The sequence below is a fragment of the Gallinula chloropus genome (genome assembly GCF_964237585.1).
Source record: "Gallinula chloropus genome assembly, chromosome: 8".
In the NCBI taxonomy this organism is placed as follows: Eukaryota; Metazoa; Chordata; class Aves; order Gruiformes; family Rallidae; genus Gallinula; species Gallinula chloropus.
The window spans coordinates 6,725,944-6,752,856 of record NC_140093.1 but is presented as its reverse complement, the minus strand read 5'-3'; the positions used below and the strand labels follow the sequence as shown (position 1 = coordinate 6,752,856).

At 41.8% G+C, this 26,913-nt stretch overlaps 1 protein-coding gene across 1 annotated transcript in view; it reads left to right on the top strand.

Moving 5' to 3' along the window:
* Positions 1-26,913, top strand: part of PID1 (phosphotyrosine interaction domain containing 1) — a gene marked incomplete at its 5' end in the record, with an annotated part of 82,880 nt that overhangs the window by 16,838 nt on the left and 39,129 nt on the right. Inside the window, one exon of the mRNA XM_084267558.1 lies at positions 17,591-17,737. Within this exon, the coding sequence (XP_084123684.1) occupies positions 17,591-17,737 (147 nt within the window). The remainder of the gene's footprint in view (positions 1-17,590; positions 17,738-26,913) is intronic.

The following is a 26,913-nucleotide window of genomic DNA, read 5'->3' as shown; positions in this document are numbered from 1 at the left end:
ACCCTCATAATCTGGGATTCCCATAGTGCCACATTTTCTATAGATGTGCAATTAAGTGTGAGTTTTCTGCCTTAAACTGTTGTTGCTTTTTTTAAAATTGACTTATCTGTTACTGTCACAGACCATATCTAAAACTGTGATTCTTAGATGCTCAGAAAACCTGGAGACAAATGAGAAGATTCCCAAGTTTATTCCTCGCTTGCACACTTCCAGCTGTGATGGCTTCCATACTACCGGATATGTTCCAGCTCTGGCAGATGAGGAGTGAAAGCAAGAACTGTTAGGGATGGTGACCTCAGTGCTACCAAAAGCCAGGCACTGGACAGCACCAGTTCTTTGGTTGCTGCATTCTTGGGCGAAACCAGGTTTGGAAGTTTTTAAAGGCCAGGTACAGGGTGAGATGCATAAATAGATCCTTAAACTTTCTCTCCTGAGTTGCAGAACATCCCTCAGCAGGTCAGGCCTCAAGACTGCCAGATATTCGTGCTGTACGTATTCATGTGTGAGTGTTCTACGGTGACATTATCACAAACCTGGAACTAATGCGAGCTGCAAATGGAAAAGCCATGCCAATTAAAATAATAAAAAGAGGGAATGTGCCCCTACGGAATGCTGTAGTGTAGTTGCCCTAAAAGCATGCACCTAGGTATAATAACAAAGGCCTGATTTCGGCAAAACTTGAGCCATATGCGTTTATTTTCCTACTGTGAGCAGCCAGCATGTGCCCACAGGCCTGTAGGCTGCAGGGTAAGGGTCTCATTGCTTGCAGGACTGAGGCCTAGGCTAAGTATTCCGTGTTCCGATGCACATGTATCTTTTCCGGAATTGAAAACATCTTTTATTCCCTGGGCTGAGCTGGCAGCCGGCACAGAAGGCAGTCTGCTTTATGTTTATCAATCCAGGGAGGAGCTCAGCTCTTGCAAGAGTACTTCTCATATGCCAAGAGCACTGATAGAAAGTTTTAACTCTCTTCCACACTCTTTTTTTCTTCTTTTTTTTAATTCCCCCTCTTAATTTCTTAAACATGGCCATTCAAGGAGGCTTTTAATTCTTCAAATATGGCAAGGATGGTGTCAGTTAAGGGTAGAGGGTTTAAGCCCATGATTTCCAGAGCTGTACTGGTGGCTCAATGCTGTGTGACAACGCATGGTCTGTCCTGGGAGGTGCCGTAGGAGCATCCACCTGCTGTGGACCAGCCCTGGGTGGGGAATCTGACCTGCTGTGCTCCCTGTGCCCCTCGCTGTGGGGATGCTGCCTGTGTGCCTGAGCCTTTTTGGGGCACCTGGAGAGGTTTTACCTGTGGACTGTGTTTTATGGGGAAAACCTGATTCAAACTACTGCTCTGTGCTGCCATCTATGCAGATTATATCTGGAGAGACTAGGCAGCCGAGTTCTGATGTGTTTAAATTATTCCCTTCATTTTAATTAGCCTAATTTAAGCTATGATTTAAGTGTGTAAAAGCAAGCCTTGATCATTTCGGGGCTTGGCAGAACGCACCCTCTGATCCAGGGCTGTAAATAAAGCCCTGGCAGGGAGTGAATGCCAAAGACCTTCAGAAGGGCCTTTTCAGATGATTCCTGTTGCCCGTGTGTGAAGGAACAGGGATGTGTAAAATGTTTCCCTTGTAGCTGAGGAAATTTTAAGTCTTTAGCAGCATATTTAACCATCAGAGTTCCAGCATGAAAATTTCTTGCATAAATTGTGGCAGCCTATTTCACTGACTACCAGGTTTATTACTAAATGAACTTGATAATTAGTTTGTAATCCGTGCATAGGCATTTCATCCTGGTTGTTTTCTTGTGGAGAATAATTTGCCTTTTATTTGTTGAGGGTAGGTTTTTTTGGTGAAAACACAAGTCCCATTCATGATGGGCACAGCAAATGTAGTAAAACACTATCATAGCTGGGAGTTGTTGTACGCTATGGATTTATGTCAAGAATGTTAATGATTTGTTTATGAATAAGTGAGCCTGTAGTATTGTGAAACAGTATCTGGCAGGGATGCTGAATGGACATTTTGAGAGTGGAGGATTCTTGAACTGAATAAGCTGTAGATATTTGTATGTCTCAAACTAGTCATAAGTAAGCTTATGGATTTTAAACAGAAGTGTTTATTTAATGCATTATTATTGTCTACAGTGCTCATCTGGCGCATGTATGGGCCACTCAATAACAAGCAAAGAGGTTGTTAAGTATTTATTAAGGGCAGTTAATCTTCTTCTAGTGGGCTTTATTTTAGAAACAGGGTTTTCTTCCAGAAAGGAACAGGAAGCCTTTAGCAGAGTGGCGTTGATGTTGTACTACCTAGTTTAGCAGAGTCATTGCTTGAGTTTCTTAATGAAATTATTGCTTGGCTGTCAGTATGTTGTATGATCCCAAATACGCACCTGAGTGCATGGGAAGGGTTTACTGCTTTCTTCTGATCCCTGTTTCCTTGGAAGGATGCTTATGGATGGGTAGGTGGGGGTGGCTTATTCCCACCTTACATTGGGTCCAAAGACTGGTGTCTCCTGTGTGTTGGGAGTATTTGTGAGAAATGAGGTGCAGTCCTGCTAAAGAATAATTTGGAGACTAAATTGAGCCTCATTCCAGGTAACAATTCCTTGCTTTGCCTGTTATAATTTGCACGGTCTGGACATTGGATCTAATCACTGGGTTATCAAATCAACTGACCAACAACCAATGTCCAGCAGCACAAAGTGAGAGGTCCTTTCGCTGTTTTGGACTCAGGTCCTTAAACTGATGTGTGAATTTGTGTTAAATAAATAGAATAAAGTTTAAAAACCCTATTGCAATACTTACACTCTCTCCAACCATCCTTCCTGTAAAGAGTTTTATAGCTTGTTAAATAGGCACAGATGCTTAACACAGAGAAAGGGCTGCCACTCAAGTTGGATTTATGCAGTGTAGCTATACCTCTTGAAGAACTGCAGGTAGGTGATGATGATGTGTTGGTCACTGTAGCAGGAGTGGTGGCAGAGGCAGTTGGTGTTGTGCATCTAGGCTGCTGTGTGGAGTGGGACTAAACTCTGCCTGATAAATTACGTTGCTTCTTGAAATAGTGTCTTGTACTTTTTAATGAGCTGGGCTATCAGCTCTGCATCAGTGGATGGTTAAAATGGAGCCAGAATTGCTTTAGCATTAAACTGTGCCTGGAGGACTTCTCTGAGAAATTGCTTATGATGATGAAGTGAATATAATACAGTAAGACAACCTTGCTTCTTTGCTGTGGGGTTTTTTTTTTTTGAGTGCAGTTTTGAAAATTGAAACATGTACAGATGGAAGGAAATTGGGAATGGCTTTGGAAGCCATGCAGTGCTCTCCCTTTGAGCGTGGATAGGGAAGAGAGGTAAGACACAATTTATTGAGATGCAACTTATATAGAAAAATCGGATTTTCTCTAAATATGGTTTGATTGTGTGCCAAAAGGAAAAGAGGCTGAAGCCAGAGTGCTTCATGTGCCAAACTGGAGAAAAATCTCTTCCAAACCAAATGGGCTGGGGAAACATGAGCCTTGTTATTGCTTGTTCCTTCTGCTGTGTGTGCATACGTACTGCTAAATAAATGGGAAGATAGCTACCCTCGGTGACTGCTGATGAGGAAGCAGCTGTGGGGGGTGGTCAGGCTAGCCCGTAGTGTTGCTGTAGCTCTACCAAGTTTGGGATTTAACCTGTGTCCCACATGTCTTATTTCTTCAGCAGTGCGTTTGTTTCTTACGCAGTTTTCAGAACTGTCTCCTCTTCCTTCCCCAGAACTGTCTGGTCTGAGATGGTAATTGAGCAAATAAATAGCCCACGAGCTGTGTGCTGCTCCTGTTCTCCAGTACAGCAGCATGTGCTCGGGGAGGAAGGCAGGAGGGAAACTGTACTGGAGCTGATAAACTAATTTGTTCTGTAGATAGATGCTTCACCCTTTTCCCACTTGGATATATACCGCACGATTAAACACCATTAAATGTTGGCAGCTTCACAGGAAACTGCATTTGTGATTTGTCCCCTGTGTTAGGAGAAAAGGCAATCCCAAATGTGCTTCAGAATGGCTTTACTCTCTCGGTTTTGGAGTATCAGTGATAGCCACCAAAGTCTGCTAATTTCTAACTGTAATGGTGATAAAACATGAAAGTGGAAATGCTCGTGTTGTAGGTAGGAGTTGGAACTAATCACTTTTCTACAGATGCTACAGGGAAAATAGATTATGACCACAGCCCTGTTTCATGTGCTGGTTCCCTTTTCATCTGTATCCTAGTGATGGAGCACTGCGTGGAATATTATGGTTTTCAAATTATTTCTAATCTTTATTTCTACAAATCAGTTGTTCTTAAGAATAGGTGTTCACTATTAGGTTTTGCACTTAGGTTTTTTATATCGTGTGGTGGTCAAAACCCATTGCCCTTTATGGGTAACTACTGTGTACGCCTGCCTGCCTCGAGCAACAGAAAGTGTTGCTAGTTTGTATTTCTGTGTCTGCAGGGAGATGCTGTAGCCCTTTAACCTCTGATTTTAATCTGTTGTGCTCTTTGTGGCGTGGAGGTCACAGAGATGCACATAATACCCAACCAGTACTTAAAGATGTGAAAAAACAGGACTTGGAACACGTTGATTGTGGTGGTTGCTGGATTGTACCCAGAAGGCAACAGGCTTTGTTGAATGATCAAAGGTCTCCTGTGCTCATCAGCTGCTGAGAATGGAGCAGACAGATGTTTATCAAGCGGATTGTCTTGTAAAACTGTGGAATTGGCTTGTGCAAGTAGCTGTGCATGCAAAACTTGATTGATGTGATTTCAGAGGCTTTTCTAATGTCATCTGAAAATCTGTTCCAGGTGGACAACCTGGGATCTAAAATTGAATAAGAATTCAAACAAGGATATCTTCTGATGCTAAAGCTATCTAAGACTGACAATAGTGTAGTGGAATTAAAGGTTGGTATGTTGGAGGGGAACTAGTGGTGATTAATTGATGTGGGGTTAAAATTCCCTCTCAACATCTGTGACTTCAGTTACCAGCTTGCTCAGACTTTCCAATTTGTTATCTGTTTCAAGATTTACTTTTGGACTGAAATGATGTATTTTTTTTTAATGAAGATATTTTAGTTGCAGTGTCTCACAAGCAACAGTACAAACATTTTTACAAACTTTCCCCTAAATAACGATAGCACTTGGGCAGAAAGAAAACAGCCCTCTGTCATCTAGCTCAGAATCAATGCTCAGGAAGAGAAATGTTCATTTTGAGTGTTTTGGCTCTGATCCTCTTCTGACTTCTCAAGTGGAGACCTAGAGGCAAAGTCACATTTTTGTGCCCACGTGAAGCGTTTTATGCTGAATGTCCTTGACTAGTGTGTTGGCAGAGCAGCTCTGCAGTGGGCAGTGTGGAGGATCTCAGCAGCTGTAATGAAAACCCTGATGGGAATGATTGGTAATCTCAGTGAACCAGAAGTCTTGGGTAGCTGTTGCATTACACCCCATATGCACTGGTGGAATCTTCCCACTGCAGTTCCCTTCTGGTGATGGTGCTCCATTGGACTAGTTGGCGTTGATGATCCTAGCTCACAGGTTGGTGGTTAATTGTGAAGTGATCCTTGCTTTCCAAACGTAAGAAACTGCACTAGGAGCTAGACAGTTACTTTTCCTAGAAGTATTGATGGAAGAGACCAGGAAACTTGACAGATTGCCTTGAGAAGTCTTCCGTGGATTCTTTGTCCATTGGAGAACTAGGACTACCCCATACAGAAGCAGCACTGGAGATGCACATTGAATCCCTGTGTTTATGCATCTGTCTGTCTTGAAATTGCAGCCCACCTGGTTACTGCCATATCAGTAAATGTTCAGAATTGCACCCTCTTTTTCTTCCATTTTGAACAGATTGCCATCATTGACGTCACTCAGTTTGGCTTTGAGCTATTTTTTTTTTTTTAAGAACTGTACAGCTATTAGATATGCAAATAGCTTAGATAAGGACAGTTGGGAAGCCTTCAGTAGGGCTGCAGCATAAAGAATTTCAAGGGTTTAAAAAAATTAATTATATGATTGATAACCCTTGCACTTAGTGGTCAGAATGCAAATAACAAAAGCTGCAGAGCTGAGCAGAGAGTCTCTACAAGAAGTGTTACAGCAAGATTAAGGTACAGAACGTATATTTTTGCAAGGCAATCTACTGGATTTATTTTGACAATTATTTGTTTGTGGTTGTTGTGAAACTGGAATTCTTAGCAGGCCTGGTATAATTACTGAGGACGGAATTTGTAGAGCTGCTCAAACATTTTGCATCACAGTGGTGTGGTTTGGTTTTTTTCCAGTCAAAAACATGCCTGTTTTGATTAAAAGAAATAATTTGTCTTGAAACTTTTTTCCCCAGAGAAATGACTAATTGGTATTCACAAGATAGAGTACTAAAGTTTTATCATAGGCCCCTAAATTCTTTCAGTCCCTTCCCTTTCAGGGTAAATAATTTAGAATTCAGATGCATCAAGTTTGATAAAATCCACCTTGTTAATGTCTCCTGTAGAATTACAGCTCTCTGCTGAAATGACTGCCTCAGTAATGCTTCTAAGTTAAATTGAGTGGGGCAAAGGAAGAAGACAGTGGGGAAATGCTGGGCAGGCAGTTCATTTATTTTAATTTTGTTGGTTTTCACATCTGTTTAACAAGCTGTCTGACACAGGTACGCTGGAGACCATAAATGTCATGGGTATTCCGAATACTGTCGTCATGTTGTATTACAGGAATATATATTAGATCTGCATGTAGAGAAGCTCAGGGCTTCACAGCCCAGGTCCCTTTCTCTGGATAAAGTATTCTTTGCAATAATCGACGCAGTTTGCAGCAAAAAAAGGTTGCAAACAAAAATCCCATTTCTCACTTACATTCCTCTTCTCCTCTGCAACTTATGTCTCAAAGCTGGCCAAAAACTTGCAGACTCCAAATTGGCTGTTTTCAATGCAAAATTATTTAAGCTGTAAAGTGGCTGAGAATAGAAGGGGGTTAAGGTGGTCAGTGGTGGGGGAAAGAAATTTGAAGCTGTAGTGAGGATAAGGTTGTTCCTCCTTGTCTGTTACTCTGTGGGATTGTTTATTTTGCAGCTGTTTTCTGTGTAGAAAACTTGTAAGTTGTTGATGTGTGGAACAAATATTGGAGCAGGCTGGGCAAAAGTGAGAGTATAATGGGCGTAAAAAGAGGAAGTGTTTTTCACAATGTAGAGAGGTTGAATGATGAGCCTTGTATCAGGCTGGTCTTCTAGTTCACTGGCCTTGCTGGAAGGGAATGTTTGGGTGGTTTTGAGCTCTTCTGTCTTTAGTTAAACAATTTATTATTTCCATCCCTCGATGCTCTTTGCTTCATTGGCACTGATGAATTATAAGACTGAAATGGCAATTTACTAATTTTTAGAGTATTAACTGTTAGTTCTTCATGCAGGTGTATGTAGTAGCACAAGTAAAAGAGCAGTAAGGATGGGGACTAGCTCTGTTCCTGATGAACTTCAGACTTGGTGTGCCACCGATTTCTGTGGAAGCAGGGCTGGTTTTCATGGCATATGGGATTCCAAAAGACTGGGATTTGGTTATGAATGAGCACGTGTTTCCAGGATTGAATTACATGAGTTTGTTTAATCAATTGTGGATTCCTCTAGAGTGACGCTGCAGCGCCTGTGTGAGGAGTTAGCTCTTTTTAATTGGTCCCATATGTACTGGCAGATAGTATATTAACCATGCCTTGGGGGGATAAGAGCGCCTGGTTGAGTCTCATGGTGCATATTTTATTTCTTTTCTAGAGGGATTTGGGCTTTTTTGTGTTTTTTTGTTTGTTTGTTTTAAGAACCATGGATTTGTATGTATGTGTATTATCAGTAGTGTTTTGAAACTTATTACTCAGCTGAGGGATTAGTTAGGCTTCTGCAAAATTATCTGAACTTCACGGATAAGTAAAGAAGAAACCCAGGTTTTACAGAGAACCTGGAGTTTCTGAGTATCTCTGCATTTGAGTGTCTAAACTGTGAGAATTTGGAAGCTTAATTTCCCTTCTCATCAAGTGCCTAAGGACTTTAAAAAAAAAGATAATGGGAGCGTCAGAGAAGATTAATTACTTCTGAAAAACCTTGGAAACACTATGCAGTTTTAACCTTAATATCTAGAGAATGTGATGTGAGGGGGCTGCTCTGTCTGTGGGTGCTGGGGGTTTGCCCCCACAGAGGGGAGTGCTGCCCTTAGCTGCTTGACTTACTCTGCACTGGAAATGCAGGTTAATTTTCTATCTGTTTTGGCTCAGCTTAGCCTGTTAAGGTAGTTGCAGGAGAAACAGGAATGTAAATGAGTTGGTTTGATTTTCTTTTGTAAAGGTTCTTGTTGCAAATCCTGTCAATTATCCAACTCTAAAGCTTTGCTGAATTAATGAGACACTTGGTAGAAGGGTATTTTTGATTGCTTTCTGTAGACTCCCTTATTCATGTTGTAGGCTCTCTGGTGTGCTGCTCTTATTCATGGCTTTAGGAGGTGGGAAGACCTCCTGTGTGAAGTCCCCCAGGGGACAGGGGTTATGCATTGGCACTGCGTCGGGACCCAAATTTTGTCTGTGTTCTGCATCGTCTGCTGAAAGGTTTGTATAGTCATAAATCCTGTTCGAGTTCCCCTGTGGTGAAGAATTTTGTGGTGGAGGCGTGAAAAGAGTCCTATTGCAGGAGATGAAATGCCTGTGAGCGTAGCTGGAGCTGGGGAAGGTGCGTGTGATGGGTCAGCAGTGCTGGCCGGATGTGATTCCCATGGGGATGCTCTGGAGCATGTAGTGAAGGGGCTGTGTGGAGACAAGGGAAGCTAAAGCAACCAAGCTGCTTTCTTTGCAAGGCTTGGGTGGATGCACCCTGACTCGCTGAAGAAGCAGATCTGTTAGCTTCTGGGTCCATGGGAAGGAGGGTCACCCCCTCTCAGAGGCTCTCAAGAATGCCAGGCTTAAATCCTGCGAGTGTTTCAGACCTGGAAAAGGCAGTGCTGTAAATTAGCATCAAAACAGCCAGTGGTAAAATGGAAAGCTTTGGAGAAAAGAATGGATTCTCATTATCTTGTAGCAGTAAAACCAAGAATTCGTTAGACTTCCTCCAGAAGTCCATTTGGGCTTATGTAAGCCATACATAAGCAGCATTTTTGAGCACGAATTTGTACTCTTTGTTTCTGAACAGCATTATTCTGCATAGACAGGTTGGATGGGGCTTTGGCCAACCTGATCTAGTGGTGGGTGTCCCTTCCTGTGGCAAGAGCTTTAAGGTCCCTTCTAACCCAAACCATCCTATGATCTTAGAAAGGCAAGAGAGAGGTCACAGGACTGCGTAACTGCTTAATGGGTTATTGATTCATTGTAAAGAATTAAGGAGAAGAGTGTGAGAGAGTGAAATGCCGTTTTTGAAGGGGCTGTGTTGGGGAATGTAGTGGCTGTCTGGCAGGTATTGTATGAGATGGGCTTGCTCTGCCAGGCACTGAGCGAGGAGAAAGAACTTTTTAAAGCATCCTCTGACACAGAAATTATTGGAAAGCCTCCAAGAGCAAATTGAAAAAGCAACAGCCGCCTTTATGCTGCAGGATTCCATTGTTTTAATATTGGGCCAACTATACCAAATAATACATCTACTGGAAACTCATGTTAGGGGAAAATATGTTGGAAAGCAGCTCAGGGGTCAGCTCAAAATCAAAGTGAATGAACTTGACATATCTATGCTGCTGCGTGTCCTATTTTGTTCTTTCTCTTCTTGTCAGCTCCTATTGCTTCATTTATTTCCATTCCCCTTCCTTTTTTTTTTTTTTTACCATTTGCCTTGGGTTTGTGTTCTGGCTGCCATTTGTCCTGAAAAATGCTGGGACTAATAAATACCTGTGCTTGCATAGAGAAATTCTGGTGTACTAATGCATTAGAAATTGTAATCTAGTTTTAAATTCCAGCCTTGCACACAGACATGGTGCTTCTGGGGAGATACTGCTGCTCTGGTGATGAGAAGATGAACAGTAGATAATGGGGATTACTTTATTTTTCTTCTGTGCCATGTAACAGAGCTATGCTGCCCAGGCTGGTTTTGTTTGCTGGACTTTTGAGTGCAGCTTAAAGACCAACATCATCTGGGATGGGATGGAAGAAAAAGGCAGAGTGGTTACTGCACATGTAAATGTTATTTACAGTAATCACATTTAATAAGCTATACAACAGAGCTATGTATTAATTGGGTTTGGGTGGAATGAGAGCTAGTTTAGTAGTGACAGTGTTATTAAAATTTGAGAGCTAACTGATTTCTTGGGGCAGAAGGTTGAGAAGTTCTTGTTTATAAGTACAGCTCAGTTGGTACAGTGTGGAAAGTCATTATACTTTATTTAAACAGATGCTAAAAGAAAATAAAGAGTTCTGGTATAAAACATGCCATGAACACCAGGCACTGGAAAATAAAACTAATTTCAAAATATGTTTAGCAGTCATCAGTAAATAATAAACTATAAAAGCCCAAATCCAAACATTTAGACATTCATCCATATGCACAACTTCCTCTGAAATACTGAACTGGGAATTTAGGTACTATAACGTAGGGACTGATCAAAAATCTTTTTATTGTAGTCTTGTGACATCTTTTATCTTCTCCACCAATATTTTAGGAAGGTCCTATTTTATTTTCATGATTATGGGTGACATGAAACATTGGCTCTGTACTACTCTGATGTGGATCTTTATAGTGGGACTTCAGGTTTTCAGCAATTATGACTAAACTGGGAACTTAGACTTTGAATACCCTACATTCAGATTTGCTTAGGTTGGGGGGTTTAGTTTGGCTGAGTGTGGAGTCATGAAATTCTCCTCTGGCTCTGAAGTTCCCTGCAGTTTGGAGGGTGTTTGTATCTGGGATTGTGTTTTGTTTGGGCAGCGATCCTGCTGATTGGAATCACATAAGCTTGGCAACAGGACGGAGGCATCCAGCCAGAGCAAACTCAAAGTACACAGGGTCTGAGAACAAAACGTTTCACATGAATTAAATTGTGAGGAAACAGAAATTCTTTAAACTCGTAAGAAAACAAGGCAATGTGAGCGTTGTCACACCGGCAGCTGTGGGATCAGGGCTATTGATAGGGAGTGAAAGTTTTATTTATGAAAAACCTTGATTGTTTTGTGCTTTTAAGAGAGATGCCCCAGAAGAATGATATTCTCCAGGAAACTGATATCAGAGCAAGATGGAATAACTCTCAGCACTTGCATGCAAAGATCCAGCAGTGCCTTCGCTGACAAGCGCTTTGACACCTGACTGGGTTTTGTTTCATCTGCAGCATACGCTGCAGCCGAGCTTGCCATCCTGAAAAGGTTCCCTGTGTACTCCTCCTGCTTGTCTATCTGCCGTCCTGCCCCCTTCTCTTCATCTGTCCAGTTATTCTGCATGTTACAGGTTTCTCAGAGCTTTATCCTTGAGTCCCTTGTTAGGGTGAGCAGGAGAGGTCCAGGTGGGTCTCTGTGGCTGTCAGGGAGCACTGCTTGCAGCATGCTGGGTGCTGCCTTTCCTTTCCCCAGTCTCACTCCTTGCTTGCTTTGATGCCATCTTCAGCGTGGTGTCTGGTCATGTGGATTTGAGCTTACCCTGATAAATGCAGATTTCTCTTTTCAGTACCAAAACACTCCCCACTGCCCCCGCCTCTCCTCTACGCTGTCTGGCAGGAGGGTGGTAAGAGCAGGGGGATGTAAGGAGGGAAAATGCTGGCAGGCACTGGTTCAGTTTCTAGTATATGACCCTGCAGGGTAGCATTGGGCATGTATGTGGAGCTGTGGCGAAGATTGTTTGGGTTTCTGTTGTTTTACTTTCCTTTGAGGCATGATGCTTCCTAGATGCTTTGCCCCACAGTCCTTAGAGGTGCCATCCCCTCAGTGTGGGTATGCCCAAGCTCGTCTCCATCCCTGTGTCACAGGGTGCTGCAGGTGAGTCTGTCATCCCCTTGTGCCTGTTGCCATTTCGTTGTGATGGAGAGACATACTTTCAGACATAGTTAACCTGCTTTCCCACTGAAGTAGCACCTGTTACCTGAAAGAGATTGAATGGATTTTGCTTGATTTGCTGGCAAAATACAGCTCTCAACACGCTATATCAGATGGGCTTTTAATGACCAGATTTCTGGAGTTGGATCAGTTTCAAGAAGATTACTTGGGCTGGATCTGTTTGAGTATAAAGAGTCATGACATGATCTTGGATTTGTGCACGCCAGTCAGTTTTGTATTACAGAGCAGACTGCTGATGGGATGATTTCTGACTTTGGTAAATGCTTCCATGTCCTCTGCAGAGAGTTTTATTGTAATGTTCAGCACAATGTTTATGTGAACTGCTAGTAAAGGATAAATAAATACAGCATAGTAAAGTTTAATATGGGGGAGGAAAGTATTTAAACTGTATTACCAATATTTGTTTAACAAGAAATGGATCAGATATGACATTTATCTGTGCTGGATAGCATTTGCTTAAGCAAAACAAAGCCTTGGAATGGATCAGTTTTCATATGAACAGTATCAGAATTATTTTCTTGACGAAAAGCTAAAGGCTTGGGATGGGGTGGTCCTTGGGTCACAGCTGTGCTCATTCACTTCTGGTGTAACCATACCGCTAAAGGGCTACTGAGTTATCTCCGCTGACCATGAGTACAAGTGTCTTGTACCACAGGCTGGATATGTTGGTATTCACATTCCACTGGGAATAGTCAAAAAGGGACAATTGCATCACCAAAGTTTCTCTTGCTTTTCATTACACTTGGTTGTGTCTTTCCCCTCCTAGGCTGCTGTGTTTTGCTGTGGGATGGTGTTGAAAAGTTTTGGTTTCATTCCAGAACTAAATGGATTTCAAAGGCAGAGGAAATCCTTTCCCTGAAGTAGTAAGTTGATAGAGGTTCTTTTTTAATTTCTCAGGGATGGATTTTTTTTTTGCTGATGCCCTACTGTGGATTTCACCTGGATATTCCTTTTGTATATCCTGTAGAAGGAAGAGTTGCACAGAGGATTGCTTCTCATTGTGTCCAACCTCACTTTCAGAGGCTCTGAACTCTTAGAAGTCGTCTTCTCAAGTTAAATTCCTGTCAGTTTTGGGTTTGCACTCAGTGTGTTCCTTTGGGTAAATCTGACCCAATACAGGTCACCTGGAAATGTGAGGCTGGTTGATGCAGTTGTGTTGGCTGTAACGCTGGCATTAAGAGATAAGAGGGGCTGAGAGCTAAGGTGCTGAAAACTTTTACATTCATCATGTCACAACCCCATTAGGTTTTAAACTGTGTTTATTTTGCTCATCCCCAATTGCTGGGTTACAGATTACAATGAGCTACAGTCCCCTCTTTCTCGACACTTATATCTGCATCTAATACAGAACCCTTTCTCAGATTTATTGAATTGGAATCTGTTTTATTTCCATCATGAAAATGAAAAGATCCACTAGCCCAGGCTTGACTGCTGAGCACTCAACATTGTGAACAGCAGTGCCTGTTTAGTTAAGACCTGCAAATGAAGAGCTATGCAGAATTGTTAAGCATTAATATTGCAAATTGTCAGGTCATACTCTTCTCCTCTAAGGCATGTTTAATTGTAGAGTCACAGTTGTTTTCTCCAGGACGTTTGGCCTGAGCAGTGGAAGTGAGTGTATTGTTCTTGATAATCTAAACCAAAGCCAAATGCTGTCAATCTTTAGTTTTAATAGCAACAGAAATTGTGCTTGGACTAAATACACAGCACCTAAAGTTGCAAATTCAGTTGTAAAAAACTCTAGAGCTAATTTATGATTGTTGAGCTGATAACAAAGTATGTAAGTTGAAAATGACTTACAGGTTCTTAATTCTTCTGTTCAGTTAACCTGTAGCTAATAGGGTTAGTGATGACAGGGTTTTCATTGAAGTAGGGAGCACCTTGAGAGCCATCAAGGAATGAAGTATATAGGGTATCTGTGTAGTGACAGTCTTGGCCTGCCATGGGTTAGGGCTACCAGCTACACACCCTTACTTTTCTTCTATAGGGGAAAGGGTGAAAGACTGGTAAACTAAGCAGAAGAAAATGATGGAACTTGAATCTTTGAATAAACAAAACCATGATTTTTCTACTAAGATCATTTTCCAATGTTATTAGGGGCTTTACTTAAACTTTGCTCTAAATGAATTCATGTTAAAGTAGGAAAATACAATACTAATTACAGCTCTGATATTTTCTTTGGTAATTAAGCTATTTTGTTTGCTCAATGAAATTTAAAACTTGCTGCCAGTTCCTTACTGTTGTATTGCCTCTTGTGTTTCTTTCAAGTATAAAGTGTGTATCAGTAGCACCAGCTAAATGGATAAAGGGTGAATGATGGACAGTTTTGAGCTGTTTGTTATGCCAGTTATGAATCTCTTCTTGTGATGACTTACACTATAAGAGCTACCAAATGAACTTAGTGGTTCTGGCACATGAAATGGGAATGGTATAATGTTCCTTGAACGTTTATTCACTGAATTGCCAAAGTCATGCTTTTCAAGAACTTTGGGAACTTAAAGCACTTTAAAGAAATATTCTGGGTTCACAGCAGTGGAGACCTAATGCCTCTTCTCAAAAAACACATTGGCCACTGTTATAGGTCAGTATTTGCCAACACTTTCCACAGGAGGTGCCAGTTTGGAGTGGAAACTAAGAAATGGGTTCAGCGAAGCACTTTATCCTGTTCTTGGTTTAAAGCATGTGAATAATCCCATTGACTACCCACGTGTGCATTACTGGGACTGCTCACATAGTGAAAATTAGGCATGTGTTTAAATAACTTGCTTATTTGGGGGCTCACTGCATGATGTCTTCTGGCAGAAACTTGATTTTCTTATGAGAGCCATCATATGACCTGTGTGCAGGGAGAGCAGTGCTGTCTGTGCAAGTTGTGAGTCCAAAGCAAAAGGCTATTTCTGTGTCCACCCCCAATCCTTCCTGCACTTCTCTGGCAACTAATTATCCGTCTGCTGCCAATTGTGCTCTAGTGTTTTTTGGCACCCAACCACTCCAACGTTCATGCAAGTATTGAATTGCCTTTGTAAGGCAGAGAGTAGTCTTCTCCTTGTTTAAGACTGTATATGTGGTGGTTAAAACATGAGAAAAGTAGATGATTGTCATAGCTTTCCTAATTTTGGTCAAACTGTGATTTCTCTGTCAGTAGCCACACTGAAGTTGATAGACATGCTAGCAGGGGTGAAGCACCGTTTTGGAAGAGTAAGCTCAGCACTCAGAGAGGCTAAATGGAGTTCTTTCATCTATTGAGTATCTACTGGAAGCGTTCTTTATTTCTGTAAACAGATCATCTATGGAAACAGAGAGAGGGAGAAGTTAAATGCTAGAATGCAATCTTCAAGCCTGATATTTCACAACCATTATCTCTGGTTTGATAAAAGTTGGCCCGGCAGCAAAATAGTACAACTTCAGGGTAAAAACACACTTTGATAAGTTTTCCATCTCTGCCTTCCTCTCCCAACTCCTGCAGACACAAAGCAGTGGATGACCTCAGAGACAGCATTTACCCTGTGCTTGAAAAGGAGCTGGTCACAGGCAGGGAATTGTCACTAACCTACACATGGCAGGTCTCCATTGCTCTCTCCCTTCTGCCTATTTTCTCCTCCAGAGGTACAACCTCTACAGTAATTTAGCAGATCTAGAGCCTATGTATTAAAGCAAGTCAAGGTAATAGAACTACAGTTGTAGTAGCCAGCAATTAGCTAATGGGACCAGTAAGCCCAGCACTGCAGCTGGTGGTTAGCGGTGCTCCTTCAAGGTCAAGATATCAAACTTTGAGCTTGCTTTTACACTTGTCATGGCTGGTTGTTGTTTAGCCTTTGCTAACAGCTTCACCAGAGTAGCCTAGGAAACTCCAAACAAAAGGCAGTTAATCACAACTGAAAGGTAAAATGAAATAGGTTTTTTTTCAGCCAGTTTAGTAATCCTGACTGGCAAAGAGCTCCGTTAGCTTCAGGAATGTATGTCAAGAAATGTTCTTCAATGTATACTCATCCTAAGTGGAGTGAGAACTCCTTTGCTGGAGCCGTGTCCAGGAGCCATTATGTGTTATCTCATTCGATGACCCAGATAATAAATAATTAGTAGATTTCACTGGGGTGAAAACTTGAATGCTTGCACAAGCAGCATGGAGGTCCTAAAGTGTTGCTGTAACAGCTTGTAACTTCACATATGAGGTAGGCAAACAAGTCCTCTTCTCACAGACTTTTAGTGTTTGTGCCTTGAATATGGTTCTGAGAGTATGTAAAGTACTGTAGGTCCAGTACCTTAACAATTATTAGACCTGAACACTGATGAGGTAGGGATTAAATCGTTTTAGAAGTGTATTAACAGGCTTTCGGTTAGCTGATGATTAAGTACTTATGAATTATGCATTTTCAATGGAATACTCAAATCCACAAAAATCCATATGAAACTAGATAATTGATTCATCCCCTGTGTATAAATAAAGTATTTAATGGTCACTCCCCTGGCCTAAAGCACAGGACTGAAAAACAAGGACCTGGGGTGACTTTCTAGCTGTGATAGAGACTTCTTGTACAGCTCTGGAAAATCAAGCCCAGAGATGTTTGTGTGCCTTGCAGAGGTGAAGGGGAGGCAAAGGAAAGGGGTGACTGCAAAACAAGTTAATCTCCCATCAAAAGTCAGAACAAATGGCTTGGTTAATGTAATCTGGAGAGATCCCGCCTAAGTCTAATAACTGCTGATTTCAAGAGTGAAGTTAGGAAGCTGTAATGAATGCCTGTTTCTTTACAAAGTGCTGCAGTGTATTGCTAGCTTGGAATACTCCACTGATTTGCTTCTCATATCTGTGCACTTGATTTGTGGTAGCAAGCAAAAATGTTCAGCTTCTCAAATGAAGGTCAGTTCAAAGAAATATCTGAAAGTTTCTCTGACTCCTCTTCTTCCACAAAATTGATTTGGAAATCTTTAAAGGATTGGCTTCATGCTTCTTCAACATTACTGTCCACTTGATTAATCACCCAAGCCTGGGGTGGGTTATTTCTTGTCTGTTACAGCAAGTGACAAGTTTTGAATGACATCTGTTGGTTAGTACCAGTAGTGGCATTTATATTGAAGGCTAGAAGAACTATTGCTTACAGAGGAATAGAATTTAAAATTCACATGCTAAAGGCAACCTGATGGGGCATTCACTCTAGTGGGAATGGTAACACCAACTAAGGTCAAGGAGATGAGATTTAAGTATAGAGGAAAGAAAACAAGACTGAATGAATACACAGTTCTTTGAATGGTCTTTGATCCCCTGAGCTTCCCTCTATATGGTCATTAGTAGAGGATCTGGGTATATGAACAGTTTTATAATATCCCTGGGAGTGATCAGAGATTGTATTTTTTGGGACATATATGGATTTCAGTGAATCTTATTTTGTGTACATATACCTTTTTAAATTGAAAACAGTCTCTGTATGGCTAACAGAAGTAATGGATATTGACTTAAGGTATAAAACTTCCTAACCCACCCCATGGAAACTTCCAAGGCACTGAACAGCGAGTGAAACATGCAGATGCTTACAACTACTAATTCTTGCTTTTCTATACCAGAACTTGAGATAATTAGTTTTCTTTCTTTGTTTTAGCACTTTCAGACCATGTTAAAGACTAAGTTGAATGTCCTAACTCTTCGGAAAGAGCCTCTCCCAACGGTGATCTTCCACGAACCAGAAGCCATTGAGCTGTGCACCACAACTCCCCTTATGAAGACCCGTACTCACACTGGATGCAAGGTATTCTGGAATGTAAACTTAAGGAGCAACACCTTTATGCAGGTGTCCTGTGTGTGGGAATTCAAAGTAACCAACAAGATCGTTGCTGCTGTTGTGGAAATCCCAGTATCTGGGATTACTCACTGTAAACACTGCTGTTGTTTCTGCAAGTACTGGTGGTGAGATGGGAGATGAAGGGCCAAATGCTGTGTGCTTGCATTTAGCAATCTATACTAACTGAAGTATATACCTACAGAAATAGAGTTGCAGCTTAAAACTTGAGGTCAGTTGGGTTTTTTGGGTGGAGGCTTTGTGTTTTGCTGTTGGTTTTTTGGGGGGTTGGCTGACTTTTTTGACAGAGGGGAAAAAATAGAAAAAAGGGGATGGGGAGAAGTCTTGGGTCTTGATTTGGTTAAGCAACAAGATGAGTTTGCCTGGTTACGTCAAAGCACAGCTTCTGAAAAAGCTCTTTAAATTTTTATGGCATAAGAGCTTCGAGTGTGTTCTGTGGTAAGAAACCATGTAAAAATAGCAAACAGATCTGCTCTGTTCACATCTTCTGTTGGAGTTATTTTCTTTGGTTGCAGAGCTCGCCTAGCCTTGCAGGGCCGTGGGCAGCTTTACAGACTGAGATGGGTACCAGTCTGACCTGTGGTCCCAGCTGGGGCTTGGCATCCAAGTGCCCTTCACCCAAGCCCAGCAGTCAGTTGTAGGGAGTATGACTTTGAGGGTCTTGATGAAAATGGAGAGAACTGGGCTTCAGCCCCCACTGCTCTGTGAAATGTCAGTTCTAGAAGAGCCATTGCCTGATGCTACAGGTACTGGATAAAGTCCAAAATGAAGTTAAATGTCCTCTTACTCCCAGCCCTGCCAGCCTGTATATACACATGCATGCACACGCTCTTTTCCTTGTTGGAGGATCTGATATGAGTAAGATGGGGTTGGAATAAGTTGTTTCTTGGTGTGTTGCCCTGCTTCTCTTGGCACACTGTGGTGATGGCAGGGGGTGTGGGCATGCTGTGAAGGACTTTGCTTGGGCACCTCCAGATCTGGCATTTCCTTAGCTAAGTTTCTTTTTGGGAAGTGTATTTTTTTGTTTGACTTAGCCAAGAAACAAGAGTGCTGCTGGGTGTTGACACAGTGCTGACCTGTGTTGACACAGAGGGATGCAGGGCAAGGGACCCTAATATGCTTTGTATGGTAGCTCATAGCATCTGCTCTTCTGCCATGATGTATTTTGTCCTTTATTTTGACATGTAATGAATTTTTAGAGAATATTAGCTATCATAAGAATGGTTCACGAAGTATCTGATTTTCACCCCTAGTAAGAGAGTTCAGACATAATAAATGCTTTGTGAAATCAGTTTATCTCTGTGAATGTGTGTAGAATTTAAATGATCCTTTTTACTTAACCTACAGTCCTTCAACTGGAAAAGATGGATTGCAGAGAGATGTTGAACCTTCAGTGAAGAGAATCTCATTCTATATTTAGAGATCTCTTTTATTTATTCATTTATTTTTCTTGCAATGTAACACAGTAGTGGTGACGAGGGAACATCTGCTGCCACAACACTCCCCTCTTCCTGCTGTCCTGTTTCTCCTTCCTCCTGCAGCTGGTTCACCTCCCGCTAGTGCTGGAGTCTTACAGTGGTGGTTTTGGGGAGGTGGCCAGCACCTCTTCAGATGATTCAGTAATTCTGATTTCCAGTGCCCCCTCTGGGAAGGTGATTCCACATATATGTTGTTCTTGTGGCTAAGAAATTGTCTTCAGTCATTAACTAAAAGCCTTTGATTTTACCTAGTCTCTCTAGTCACAATCTCTTTTTTTCCCCCTGCTCTCCTTTACCTGACTAAATTATTCTTGTTACAGGGCTTGTATCCTCTAGCAGTTTGTAGGTAATTAGCCACCTTCTCATCTTTCCCCTGTTATTATTAGCTTCTTTCAGAGTGATGCAATAATAATTTTGCCATAACAAAGCCAGTATTGTATAATAAGCGTTTGTGCGCTGTGGGGTTTGATCTATCACTGTTATTCCATGTGTAAGTGGGGAGATACTGTGGTGTGTCTGGTAACACTGAGCCCCTCTGGTTCTGAGACCTGGGCTTTTCAGGCAAGAGCACAGGATCCAGGTTTTACTTTTTCGTAAGTCACACTCTTTTGATCCTTAATCGTTTTATTCCTCTTGACTGAAATCCATCCAATTTTTCTATGTAATCCCATTAATGAGATAGCATCGTTTCTCTGACAGAAGCTCCAGACATCTAATTTTATTGCACAGTTTTAACATAAGCCTCAGCTGGCACCATCGTGTTATGGGAACTTGACACATGCAATTGCTTTGCTGTTCAGAAGTCTGAGCATTGGCTTTCTTACGCAATTGCTCTCTTCCTTGTCCTTTCATCACAAGACAGGCTTCTCTTTCCTCTTTGATTTGATGCTAGCTGCTGAATCCTGAAGAAACAAAATTCCTCAGCTGAGATCCAATCTCATTCTGTAATTGAATGGGGTGGTTTTGAGAGCAGCAGTGTGTGGCTTGAAGTAATCTAGGGTGGAACCCCCACAAAATATGGGAAGTTAAATAATTGAACAAACCCAGAGAGCTGCCATTTCCTGTTCAATCCCAGATCTGATGCACCTTTGTTACCATCTTGTTTCCTAAAATACATATATTTTATTATTTACAGTAGAATTCTTAAGACTTGTTCCCCTTGCACCTGCCTGCCTGTGCTGGCTTCGCTGTTGCCATTTCCACCCTTCTAGACCTGTGGGCATGATTTCATCAAACAGGAGAAATAGAGAGTATTTGCATTGATTTGCAGCACAGAGCTTTAGGGACACACGTTGCAGAGCTTGTGGTGCTGGGTGCTTAATGAGACAGTGGTTGATGCGGAGGCTGTAGCTCCTGAGGGGCACTTTGCCCCACTTCCTCTCCCTTCCCCACCACAAACAGGGAAGGACAGCCCTGCACCCTGGGGTTGGACTGTCAGCAGACAGGGTAAAACAGAGCAGGATTTCTGGGTACAGTAAAGCACTTGACTCTGTGTTTTCCCTGGGAGTGAATTTGCTTCTGTTTGAGCCATGGTGTGTGTTAGATGAGAGGCAGGTCTCTGGCCCCAGAGGAGACACAGCTTCTCATCATCTTCCAGCTGAGACTGCCAAGGCAGGGCAGTGGGATGCAGTGCCCAGAGGGTTCTCATCTCTCTGATGGCTGTGGTGGAGCACCCACATGTGTCCCACCTGTGATTGATGTGGTGTTTGTGAATGCTGGAGCACCAAGTGTTATGGTCAGTAGCTGTTCTGAAGAATGAAGAAAACCTTGCTGAACCTAACCACCTTGAGCTGAACCACCCTGTGGTGGGGAAGGACAAAAATAAAGTGAGAATAAGTCTTTTGTTCTTACCGACTGAACCACAATCATAGGTTCCTAATTTGCTCTCAGTCAAATAGAGCATGCTTCTGTATACTGGCTTGAGAGTGATTTAGATGCATGTGTATAAAAGTGTGTCCATCTTTCTTCAGATCTTAAGGTCCCTGATTACACTGTGGCTGTCCAGCTTGTATGTCTTTCATGTCAAATGCCGTGCACTCTTATGTTTCAGCTGTAAAACTCCTCTTCCCTTATCACACCACTAAGTACCACCAGATGGAAACTGAAAATCTGGAGTATCTCCAGAAAATAAGTTGCTCTCTACTCAGAAATATGCTTTCTCTGTGCCTTTTAACAATTTTTTTTGAAGTTCTGTGTGGTTTATTCTTCCTTAATGTCCTCATTGGCTTATACTGATTCTAATGTTTCTTGATTTCTGTCCCTTTGAGCTATGGTGGTGGCACAAAGAGAACTGCCTAAATGACTCTGTCTCTTCTGCTGTAGCTTTTCCAGGGACTGCTGCAGTAATGCAAAAGGACAGAGGTTAAAAACGCTGCCTGCGATTTTTGAAGTGGTGTCATAGGTCTAATTTTTTTTTCTATTGGAAGGCTCTTCAAAGTGAAGTCAGTGCTGAATAATCAGTAGCTCGTTGCCACCTACCTTGGGCCAGGCGATCTTATTCCTCCAGTTCCCACCAGTGGACAAGCTTTTCTTAGCAGCTGGGGAGGCTGAGATGACAGGAGCATAGACGGCACAAATAATTGCATTCTGAAGAGTATGCTTTTATTACATGGGAAAATATATATTAATGATATGGTGTTTGCAGGAATGATACTTGTTGCTTGACTGTCTTACTGGAGTGAGTTGGTGAGGTTATTGATTTAGGCTTTGTGGAGGGCTGAAATTTCTGCAGTGGTGAGTATCTTAGTTGAAGATCAACAAAAATCTTGGTTAGTGATTTGTATAAATGACATTAGAGTGGTACTGGCATTTTAAAATCAGGTTTTGCACATAGTGCTAGAGTAGTAATCTAAATAAATGGAGCTGGTTCTTTCAGAATAGCTTCAGTTCTTCACATGGCAAAAAGAAAATTATTCCTTTCCTAAGCTTGCTGCTGCATGGTGGTTGCTGTGGGGTTTGTTTGGTGCCTGTAGAGCAGGAAAGGGGCCATGGCTGGGCCAAGAGTGCTCTTTTTCACTTTAATTCTTTTCTATTCTTTTATTAAAAATACCTTTCACCGTTAGAGACAATGCTTGTCATCAACTGTGGGCCCTACTGATGCGTCTCTGCATGAGGAACTGGCTCCATGTACTTTAAGCAACAGGATTTACATCAGTGTAGTAGAGACTGGAAGTTAGTCTGCAAGAGAAGTACAGGATCTGATTATGATCCATAGAAATAAAATGTTTCTCACTGGGATACTTAATAAATAAAATGTTGTCTTAAAATTGCCCTGCTAGACCTGATTCTAATTCCTTGTGTAAGGGTGTCATTTAGGAATGTCTGCTCAGATGCTGCTGCCTGTTTTTGGGTTTCTGCTGTATTAATTTTGATTGCAAAAGCCTTGCAGCAGGACTGTCTCTTACCATATGCTTGCAAAATATCCCATTTCTACTCTACTAGATGACTCTATAGCATATTTATTAATGCTCTGTTGCTGCGTTTATTGATAGTTTCAATTTTGTCCTTTGGGTTTTATTTTTCCCTCTAGATCAGAATTTCCCAAGCTGCTTTGCCCAGCATTTCTGTCTTATACAACCTCTGCCACTTGTGTCCCATCCTAATGAACTCAGCCATGGTGGTGGCCAAATACACCATTATTGGTGTAGCTGTCTGGAAACAGCGTGTTCCCCATCTCCTGGGCCTAGTGGCTCCTCAACATTCAAAAAATGCAAAAATGAATGAACCATCCTCCCAGCTTCATGCAGCCCACACAGTGTGGCAGCAACCCCAGCCTCATACCTCTTCCCTTCTTTGCTTCCCAGAGCCAAAGCTCTTGCTCTGATCAGCTGAAGAGTAAGTAAATGGCTCCCCTCTGCCGTGCTGTGACTTAGCCAACCCTCTGGGTTGGTTTTGTCTGTCTTGATACTCAGTCCATCAAAATTAATGCAAAGAGAACACTGTCTCTCATTTCAGTACCCAGACACCAGGGTGCTCTTTCCTGTTTGTGCTGTCCTGTTGGCTCAAAAGGGATGAGCATGTGGCTTAAGACTTTGAGACGGGGAAATCTATTTTCATAGATAATTTAAAAACCCCCATGCCTCTTGAATGCTTATTACTACTTGGGCTACTGAAACCATAGCTGTTTGGAAGCTGCACATATTCTTAAAAGCACCTCACTTCATCCTTATAAAGCTTAATAAAAGTGTTCTTTTTGCAGCTATAGTCAGAAATGATTGTTTTCCATGTAGTTTTATACAGCTCTAAATAGGAGTCCAGCTAGTTGCCTGGTCTTCATTACCATTTGTAAGTCTGTAATATTAAGATGGCCATTAACTTTAATAAAGAAACAAATTAAACAACTGAGACAAGCCAAACTGTACCATCACTCCCCAGCCTATTGTTTTCTACCATGCTTATTATGAGTGTGAAGCACAGAGCTTATTTTCTCCTTGCTTCATTAAAGGCCTTCTGTTGTTATCCTTAAGCATTACATATTTTGTATTGTGAATTAAGAGCCTGTTTTTCTGCCACTTTCTCCCCTCAAATGAACCAAAAGGATACACGTGAACAGTGTATACATATGCAAATATATGTATACAGTGATGGTTGGTGAGAGATATAGAGGCTTTGATTATGTGTTTTCCAGAAGTGAAGTGTATCAACTAAACTAATGTCTCAAGTATGCCATATAAAGAGGAAGTGTTTTGTTTTGTTTTTCTTCAAGTACAGTTACAGAAACAAAAGAGAAAAGAAAAAAGCCAAAAAAAGCTTAATACTGACGTTAGGGAACAGTAAATGGCTTGCAAAAATCACAACTGAGGCTGTGTCCCAGGGTGCTTTAGAGAATTTGGCGGAGTCTTGTTCTAATATTGAAAACTGAGAGTTGCATGTGCTTTTTTCAGACCATGACAGTGTGGTAAGGACCTGCCATGCACCTATGAAGTCAGTGAGAGCTTTGCTGTGGGCTCCCTTGTGAGCATGGTGGGATGCAGCTGTGCAGGGTGGCAGGCACGGTCAGGCAGCACACACCTGGTGCTTGGCAGGGGCTGCTCTCAGCTTTCAGCTTCAGAGAGGATCTCTCTTGCATATGATTCCTTTTTATTACATGCATGGAATGCCCATTTGTGTCAGTGAGGATTTATGCTTTAAATGAGTGCAGAGAAGCTAACAGAAATATGAAAGGTAGAAGCAAGTGGAGAATGTTGTTATTAGAGAGTTGTAATGCTTCATTTCCTCAAGTCCAGGAGGCTTAGGTGGAGAATATAAATTGGTTAAAGCAATTGAATTAATCTTAAACTGAGCCTGCTTTAAATAGGACCTTCTGCAGTGTTCCGTTTTGCTGCATTGGATGTATTTGGGCATAATTTTATTTGCTTACTGGCGAAGTGGCATTGCAAGACTAATGTATTCTGAGAGCGGAGGAAGTTATGCCTGTCAGATGTGTTGGTGGTATTTTTTGTGCACAGGGTGACATTTTTCAAGCTATGGTTCAAGTAAAGGGCATCTTGTTATTCAGGAAGTTCTTACATCCCATCTAAAAATGGTTATGTATTTTACTCAGGTTCATGTTTCTGCTTTAACTACCTTTATAGGAGAAAGTATATGGCTCTTTTCTACATACAGTGGTATAACTTCTCTCTGAATATATGTATATTAATTAAACAAGTTTGCCTGCTTCTGTTTACTTTTGGATTTTCATTGAGAATATGTATCTCAAACCATTGTAAAGACTTCCTTACGAAGAAGACAGGCACCTTGGGAGGAAAGAGCTGCTGGCAGGGAGGACAGGAGGATTTCTGGGAGCTGCCCAGCATGTTGGGGCTGGAACTGCCCTGGCTGCAAGGCCTTTGATCAGTGAGGCTCCCCCTTGCATTGCCTTCAAGGGGGAGGGAGCTCAAGGCTGGGGATGCTCTAGGGAAAACTGAGGAGGGAGCTGGGCTTCACATAGAGATTTGCAGTGAAAATAGTGCATGCTCCCAGGGCAACTAGAGGATTGTGTTCGCTGCTCCTTGGGCAGGGTAAGATATTTACCAGGTAAGCCAGACTTTGCTCAGATATGTGTGTGTTCGAGCCCATTTTCCATGGCAGTAAGCTGCAGAAAATATCCCCTAAACAACAAAAACCCTTGAACTTTTGAAGGAAATAAAAAAAAAACCCAAAACCCAGCACATCCATTAACACCTTGTGCTTTGCTTCTCCCCTTGGTGCATGTATTGTATTGCTTGTACAATCACTGTATACCTTACACTTCTTCATATTGCTGCAGTGCTGTCCCTGTAGTGGATACAGTGAGCCCCAGTGAAGAAAACTTATGCTGATGCATGATATGGAGCCTGGGAAAATGAGTTTTTAACATAAACAGAAGTCCCTTTGGCTGGAATCAAGTAATTCCTTTGGCTTCACAGCTTTGTTGCTATTAGTCGCCCCTAATTCAACAAAAACTTGAATTGGAAGTCATCAGCCCTTAATTTTGTTAGCAAATGGTATTTATCAGCACAAGTAATCTAAATCAAACCTCTTAATGTAAAACAAGGCACTAAACCGTTTATATTCCAATTAGTCATGGAAGAGGTAGTGATTGACATTCAAAGGGCACTGCATAAAATGCAAATCCATAGGAATTAAAAATGCTCCCCGTGACTTGGTTGAGGATGAGCACTGCCCATTCCTGATTTTCACCCTGGCTGGGAAAAGCAACTAAGAAACTTGGGAGGCACGGAGGAGGCCAGGCAGTGTGCGCCAGTGAATGCTCAGTAGCTCTTTACTATGTATCGTTTGTATTTCTGTAGTATTTCTCACCCAGAAAGATCCCTAAACGCTTTCTAAAACAGGTCTGTTGTCTCCCGCTGTTCAGCGGCCGTTCCCGGCCAGCGGCTCTGTTCGCAGGGGTCACATCAGCTCACTGGAGCTCGGAGCAGGGCTGTATGGGCACACCGTGCCTCGGGTAACACATGCTAGGGGAAAACTAAAAAAGATGCTGAGAAAATGCATACTTCTAGTTAGTAATGCGCTGAAAAAAGGTATTAAAAAGCAATATATATTAATGACATTCCTTTTATGCAGAAAACTCCATGGAATACTGCTGTATCTTGAATCCCAAATGTGGGTTCTTTTGTCGGTTCTAGAAATCCCACTTTTCAGGGTACTTGGAGCTGTTGCCTAGTTATGGCTGTCTTTGTAAGAGGCAGTGTACCAAAACAGTTTCCTCTCAAAGAATATTTAAATATTTAAAAACTATTCAATCTCTTTACAGCAGGAAATATTTAAGTTTTGAAGTTCTAATTTTCCACAATTCCTTAGGAGACAATTTCCACTTACCCAGAAATGTAATGCTGTATAGTGTACGTCAGTAAGTTCTATCTTTTGCAGTCTGGCACAAAGCCAAGGCACCAGTATGAAGCACAGTGGCATCTGTGAGGTCCTGGATGGCTACAGATGTGTTAGGATATTTCTTTTTTACGTTGTAGAAAATATTGTGCTCATCACAGTTGTTCAGGCAAAGCCTTCTGGTCATAGGAGCTAATTGCTTCCATAATAATTAAGGTTCAAATATCTAAGACCTAATAGCTTTTGACATATAAAAATTAAAATGCAATTGAAATTTATTACAGTGGTTACGCTGAGCAGATGCTGCAGTCGCTGTCGATTGTTTTGTTCTCGCCTGTC